Genomic DNA, 7,621 nt, shown 5'->3' with positions numbered 1-7,621 from the left:
ATTATAAATAAAGATTTTATTTTGAAAATACTTTATGTGTAAACCAACTGGTAAAATTAAAAAACTTTCGCTCTTGTATTTTCCAGTTTTAGCATATTCTTAGCAGATATTTACATTTGGTGTTTATTTTCTATATCCTTCGACAACATCCTTAAATTTCATTTTTACATTCACCTTATTCCAAATTATTTAAAGAACAAAATTTAAAGGAAGGTTCAAAAACCATGAATTATTCGAGATTTTATATCCCAATATAAATTAAACGTAGGTATTTTATTATTTGTTTAATTCATTCTCATCTGATTTATTTTATGTGCGCATACGCCTATACATTCGTTATAACTAATTTTTCTAAATCAACATTCAAGTTTTAGTAGAATAGTTTTACTTTTCATTTTCAATATGGGTATTGGAGATCTTTAAAATCTGCATTAATCCATATTTATCTATTAAGTTTTTAGGAAGCAGTTCTTTCTTCATTGTCAGTGTGATTCTCCTTGACTTCAATGCAATACAACATTTAAGTATCATTTTTTCAAAGAAATAATCAAATATTTCTTTTATATTCACTTTTAAGAATCATTAAGCCTTTATAGAAAAATATTATTGCTGTTAAAGTCCGTCAGATTCAAGCAATTCGTTGGAGTATTACCAAGAAATTGTGTTGAGACCTTTTTCAGTTTTATCATTTTCTTGTTCTAGGTATTTGCTGTTGTGGTTCTTATTTTCGCCACCGCTCATGGAGGTCTTATTGGAGCACCACTTTTGGCTCCTGCTCCACTTGCCATAGCACCAGCACCACTTTTGGCCCCAGCTCCAATTTTGGCTCCCGCTCCACTTGCTTTGCCTGCCATTGGTCCAGTTCCATTACTCGCCAAAGCTGCTCTTCCAATTGCTCCAGCTGCTTTGAAGATTTGGTAAAGGAAGAGGAAGAAGAAAGAAAATTATTATTTTTTTAAGTGTCATGTTTTATGTGCCAAATTGATTCTTTTTGTTAATAAAGTCATTTTTTGTACTGGGTACCTAATTCACAATTATTTCTTGATACTCCATTAAACATAATATATTAATCATATATATTTTCGAGTGTGGTCGAAATTCAGCCAATTTGCATTCAAAACACTTAAAATATAAGTACTTACATACATTTCACGCTTATACGAATGAATTAACATTAACTTTTGACATTTTTAAACGTAAAATTGTTATTGAAAATTTATGAATTCCTTACTTTTCGAAAGAAAAAGAACTATTATACAATTCCTACAGGTCGATTCTTTGAGAAAGCTCACAATCGTGAGCGAAACGTAGGAGTTGTACAGTAATCAATTTTATTCACCGGAAAAGTCCAACTAATTCATAAATTTTCAATAATATTGATCGGGAACTTTTATTTTGTGCACATTTATGATATTAGTATCTTTAGGTTCTTTGATGGTAATTGTTTACCACGAAATAATGGCGCATAATAATACAAATCACAAAATTAAATAGTTCTACCTGATTTTTCATAATGCTTGTTATTTATAAAACAAGTAGTGGGTGAAGCGAAACGAAGTACCTAAGTCTTAAATTCAAATACGTTAAAGTTTTTTCAATTGTATTTAAATTGAATAAAAACAGTTTTATTGTCATGAAAAAGTTTATTATAATCATATTCTTCTTGACTGCCTAAGGAGCGTTGATGTGTTACCACTGATGTCCCATGGGGGCCGTCGTTGGAAATTTGTGGAATTTATTAATCTCGGTGGTGAATTAGGGTGACTCTTTTTTCATTTTTTAAATCGTTGTTTATCCCGAACGAACACTATATATCTAATATTTGTATTTAACTTGTTGCTTGCTTAGTCTAAACGCAAATTTTGTAAAAACGACATCGTTCAAGGAAGTTTATACATAAGTATATTTATTTACAGTGTCATATCTACATTGTTTATACAGTGGAATATTTCTTTTAATCATAAGGGATTTTACCAAGGAAAGGCAGCACTGTAGGCTAGAGGTGGTGGGGGTGGAAGACCGTAAGCTGGACCAGCTGCATAAGCTAGTGGGGGTGGTGGTGGGTAAGCGAGAGCTGGTGCAGCGGCATAGGCTAATGGTGGTGGGGGTGGCAGGGCTAAGCCTGGAGCTGCTGCATATGCTACAGGAGGTGGGGGAAACGCCAGAGGTGCTGGGGCCAAGACTCCTCCATAAACTGTGGCAACGCACAGGGTAACGATAGCAAGGATCTAAAAGTAAACAACAGAAAAGTTAATGTTAAACTACAGACAGTAGAACGTCGATAATTCAAACCCTGGTAACGTAAAACCTTCTTAATTTAATGAATGTTACTGTTACCCTTNTTTTATGTGTATGTCTATTAATCGTTAGGCAAATTTAATAAATGTAACAAAATATTAAACTTCCGTAAGTTTTCTGTTACGACCTTAAGACTAATATTGAATTTCATACAGTATCGTAGTAGATTAGTTATTATTTATTATTCATGCATTAAGAAATCTTCAAAGGCTTGACTTTGTGTGGAATCAATGTTTTTGTAATATTTAAATCAGCTTTTTGATCAAGATGGTTCCTTTATAAAAGTTAGGAATTGACACAGCATCTTAACCCTATTATACCAAGGTCCGGCAAGTAATTTTAGGTGAGGTATTTTTAAAAATTTTACTGAAGTCCAGAAAAAAATCGTATTCCTTACCAATTTATATTTTAATTTTACAGAATAATATGAAATACAGATAGACATATTCCTATTCAAAACTTAGTGGGAAAAATTACATTTACAGTCCTTAAAGATATCTGTTCTTCAAAAAATTTATTTTTGAAGATATTCACAAGCATAAATGGAGCTAAACAATCAGAATCACACCTGATCGAGCTAGCAATCAATCAATTATGCACTGACAGGATTGTATCCTAGCATTTTTATTCTTCATTCTCTTTGTTAGTCTCTTTTCTGGGGTCCCGTCAGTTGAAGAGATACCACATTATCATAACCAGGCAATGTTTGATTTTGTTACAAAGTCATCAAAAGTCTTGAATAAGTGTTCTCTACGAGGCTCGCCTTTAAACAGTAATATATTGATAACAATTCTTCTCTAAACGTAAATGCTTTTTTTTAAGATACAAAAATTGCACGAAAGTAGATATTTCTTCTTCTACTCGGGCATGAAGGTCTAGCCAGAGACATATTACAGGCAGAAACGGAAGTTAGGAGAGGTAGACGTAGACTTAGATTAGATTACTGTTCACAAATAGTTAAGAATGTGGGTTGTTCTAGTTTTAGGGAAATGCGAAGATTTGTAGAGGTACGTGTCCAACCAGTTTTAGGACTAACGACCTTATGATGATAATGTACTATTTTACCTTTCCAAAGGAACTGATGCTCTAAAACATACAACAGGTACTTTAAAAATTAAATTTTATTTAGAAAAGACACTGACTTACAATTTTTATTTGGGAATGCTTTTCTTCAATTTTTGTTTTTTTTATGTTTGATGTATAAAATCAATTTCACTTTCACAATTAAAAAGTAATTGGGGTACTGTGGGATGTTCGACGAATATTGCAATAAGAGTCAGGTGAACATCTAAGTGATATTCTGATACCGTTATTTTTATTACTTCGCTTTTATTTTTAAGTTTGGATTACTAAACCTTACCCACGATATAACTTCAATAACTTCCTCTATCATGCACAACATATTCCACTTACCTGAAACAAATACATATTTACTCAGTAATTCAAAATAAAATCCGTTTCACTTATTATTATTCATCCCCGAATATAAAGCATCACCTACCTGAAATCTTGGAAACTTTCCTCTCTCATGGAATGTTGAAATAGTTCTCATCACTGCACTTAATTGTTCTGAAATATAGATACAATAATATTTAGTACGTTTTTAATATTTATATATTCTTTTTAATTTTAATGTGGTGTTATAGGCGAATCATGAAGAAGAAGTTTTGTAAAGAGCATCACGTTTTCTGAGACACGAAGGACTAGTTGAAGGGATACTAGAAGCAAAAGTAGGAATAAAGAGGGTCAGAGCTGAATTAATCTAATACTGTAGAAGTCAGTCCAATTATTGACTTGTTACTTGTAAAGCTATTATTTATTATGGGAAATTGAAGTACATGAAGGATGTAACAGTAAAATTTACTAAAATTAATAGTATTGAGAGCTGTATTGGTATCAATTTCTAAACATTTTAGTGTTGTCAAATGTACTTTAAAATACGTTATATGTTAATTGTGAGCACTTACGTGTATTAAAATATACAAGGAATTCCATTAAGAAAGTATGTTTTACTGGTTTTAAGTTGTGCAAATTTGGTATTGAAATTTCAATACCTTCTAGATATTGCAGCTATAGGCATTATTACTTATTAAATATGAGAGTTATTTTGTTTTAATGAATTTTCTTCTACTCTTTAATGCTCAACTTTTACTAGAAATGCTAAGAAGAGAAGAAGCAGTTAAAGCATTGTCCTGTAAGGTTAGGCTAGGTTACGGTAGGAAATGATAACATTCAGACGTGAGTGTTTTCGTTACCGTACACTTCATTTGTTTACAGCAATGTGGGTCACAAAAAAAACTTATTTTTGGTAGATTTGGGTAGCTAAACGTTGGGTTGGGTTGCTAACTATATTTATAGTCTTAATCCGCACTCTGAACTGAAATTTCAAGAAAATTAGAGTAGGAAAGTTTATTGCTATTTCAGAGAATACGATGAAATTCTTTTTTTGGGTTGTGTAAAGTACATTCGAAACCGCAATCAAATACATATTTGAAATCCAAATTGAAGAAGATTATCCTTCTCTGTGGTAGAAGGACGAAAATTTTATCTAAATCTGTAGAAAATGAGATATATCAAAGTAAAACTTTTGTGTACACATAATTTGACAAATTGTTTATAAAAAGTCACAATAGTTACCTCCTAAATATAAACAAATGCAATACAGCAGCACATTTGATCCTTAAGGATAATTCGACAGACTTAAAGATACACTTCACGTAACTCTTAATCGAGACTGACATAAATAGATTTATATATAATACACACATTTTCTTATCATAAGCTACACTTTTTTTGCCGAATTCCTTAGAGAAGAACAACAGAGCTGTATTCAGTCAAACAACAGAGCCGTAGTTAATAAATTACAATAATTATACCTAATACCTGTTTAATCTAAAGGATAATAATGAGTAGCGAATCTATAGTTTTTAACGAGTTATTGTTTATTTATCGCCTCGCAATATTGAAACTTGGTCCAAGAGAAGGCATTATAGCACAAGTAAAGGAAAAAAGTCCAAAAATGATTCATATCTAAATCTATACCTACTGAATTATGTTGAAAAACTTAGTTTGTTTGGCTTTGATGTAGATACGTTTATTTATTTATACAATAGAAATGATGATTAACGTACAGTATGTAAATTTCAATTATTTATCATTCACAAAAGAGAAGTTCCTGTAAGGACTTCTTAAATGAGGATAATGAGTTCGTATTGAAATCTAGATTCGTTGAACCACACCCCCAGATTTTTCACAGTAGATTTTTGCGTTAAATCAATATTAGAAAGGTAATAATTGGGTATCAGGTGTATTGATCCCCTCACAAACTATCCCCAACAAAAAATCTCCAAACTAAATATCCCTAAGACAAAAATTTGTCTTGGGGATATTTTGTCGGGGAAACAGGAATGTACTAATGAACAATTGTATACGATTCATTGTATCTTCACCTAAGACCGGATGTCCCACCCTATCATTTGGCATCGCGGTCTGTTTTTTTAACAAAAATAGCGATCTTCGTCTCTGTCATACAATGAACAGCTTTAGGGTTCGGCCTTCATTACTGGTTTGGTTATGTAACATATGTCGTTGTTACGATTAAATACAGAACGATTGCTTTTCGCAAAATTTTGAATATTTTTATTGAGATAAAGACGCTGTATCTTGCGGAACCTGTAAGACCCTTCCATGAAACGCCAGGATCCGCGGAATGTCATTTGGGACCGCTGTTCTAGATTTTACGATAACATAACGTTACAAAGAGTATGTGGCAACCAATTATAATAAAACATATCGCTACTTTTAATTCTGCTTACATCTTTCTGGTTTACACGTATATCTACATTAGTATAATGTGTATATTATAATTTTTAGTTTTATTTTTAGGATTTATCCAAAATCGTTTGACAATTGTTTCGGGAAATGCCTATTACCAAGAGTATAAGTATAATATTATTTACGTAGTTAGTATCAGCAATTTCTTATGCTGAAGTGTACGATGTGTTGCATATCCATTTACAAACAATTCCGTTAAATTTAATTTTTCAAGCAATTTTAAACACAAAGAAAGTGATTAAACAAATTGTTGACAAAAGTGAAGTAGTGGTAACAGTTTCGAGCTCACAGTGACTAATAGGGGGGAAGAACTTGTAATAATAATAATAATAGTAAGTAGCGAATTAGTGGTAAAATGGATACGGCATTTATATATGTTCAGATTTAATTCTATGTTGAAAATTATGCAATAAATGTATGATTGTCTAACTCCTACGGGCTTAGACAGCTTTTATGAGTACAATAAAACAATAAAACAGTAACAGAACACCAGGCCACTGTAAATTACCATTGGTGATTTAAATTCACATCGCCAAAACTGGAACGTGATGGAGCAGCAATTTGCATTTTATGTAACAGTTGCCAAAAACTTTCACGAATTTCTTCTCACTGTTTATCATTCAATTTTCACGCTGCTTTCTTACAAATCAATTGGTAATTAAGAGGCGTAAAAAAGTAATTAATTAAAATGTCACGAATTGTTACAATTAGCACAACAGTGAGCAGTTTAAAATAATTAACGCATTTTCAAAAATGTGAGATAAGAATAACAATCAGGTAAGCAATTGAGATGCAATAAATGAAAACTATAAAAAGAATCGATTCTTTTTTAGCATCGCACATGATGTGTCAGAATAGTCTGAATTGTTAAGCGATTTACTTTTAAAGCAGAAAATTAAAAGTTTCACAAAAAATATGCTGTAAGGATCAGATAGTGCAATTGCAATGCGATTTTCCCTTTATATGTCCATATACCCTGCTATCTTGGCCAGTCAAAATATAAGGAATTTTATGAGTAACTTTCATATTATTTAGGGTGACTAAGAAAGCGAAATTGTTGTTGTTTTTCACTAATAGTGTTTTAGAGAAATCGTAAAATATTGTTAGGGATAAAAACAGTTGTCATCCTATATTTTATCGTGCAGTATTAAGGGTGTTTGGGAGGTACAATCGGAGACAAGAGTACATAAAATTAGAAATTCGTGATTAATTAGGTTTTGCAGCATATCATGAGGTAAATAAATACTATTTATACTAAAAAAAAGTATACGGTTTGAGAAAATTTGGAATTTGACCAAAAACTTTGAATAAAATAAGAAATAACGAATAATATGGAAAATTTTTAACTGAACTTTGGCAGTGAATATGCCTTGATTTCAACTTCGAAACAAAAAAATATTTAGTTTCAATCTCTATTAATAATGAGCGTAAAACTTTTTAATATGTTTAAATAATAATTAAAACTTTAAAATTGCATTTATTTCAGACA

The 7,621-nt window shown here is 31.4% G+C and overlaps 1 protein-coding gene across 1 annotated transcript in view; it reads left to right on the top strand.

Annotated features, from left to right (window-relative positions):
• The window catches only part of LOC108733264 (atypical kinase COQ8A, mitochondrial), a 20,761-nt gene that overhangs the window by 11,801 nt on the left and 1,339 nt on the right, over positions 1 to 7,621 (top strand). The window contains exons 5-6 of the mRNA XM_025980261.1: positions 2,566 to 2,568; positions 4,182 to 4,185. Of these exons, the coding sequence (XP_025836046.1) occupies positions 2,566 to 2,568; positions 4,182 to 4,185 (7 nt within the window). The remainder of the gene's footprint in view (positions 1 to 2,565; positions 2,569 to 4,181; positions 4,186 to 7,621) is intronic.

This window comes from Agrilus planipennis, unplaced genomic scaffold, assembly GCF_000699045.2.
Source record: "Agrilus planipennis isolate EAB-ADULT unplaced genomic scaffold, Apla_2.0 scaffold76, whole genome shotgun sequence".
Classification (NCBI taxonomy): domain Eukaryota; kingdom Metazoa; phylum Arthropoda; class Insecta; order Coleoptera; family Buprestidae; genus Agrilus; species Agrilus planipennis.
This window is presented reverse-complemented; position numbering and strand designations above follow the sequence as displayed.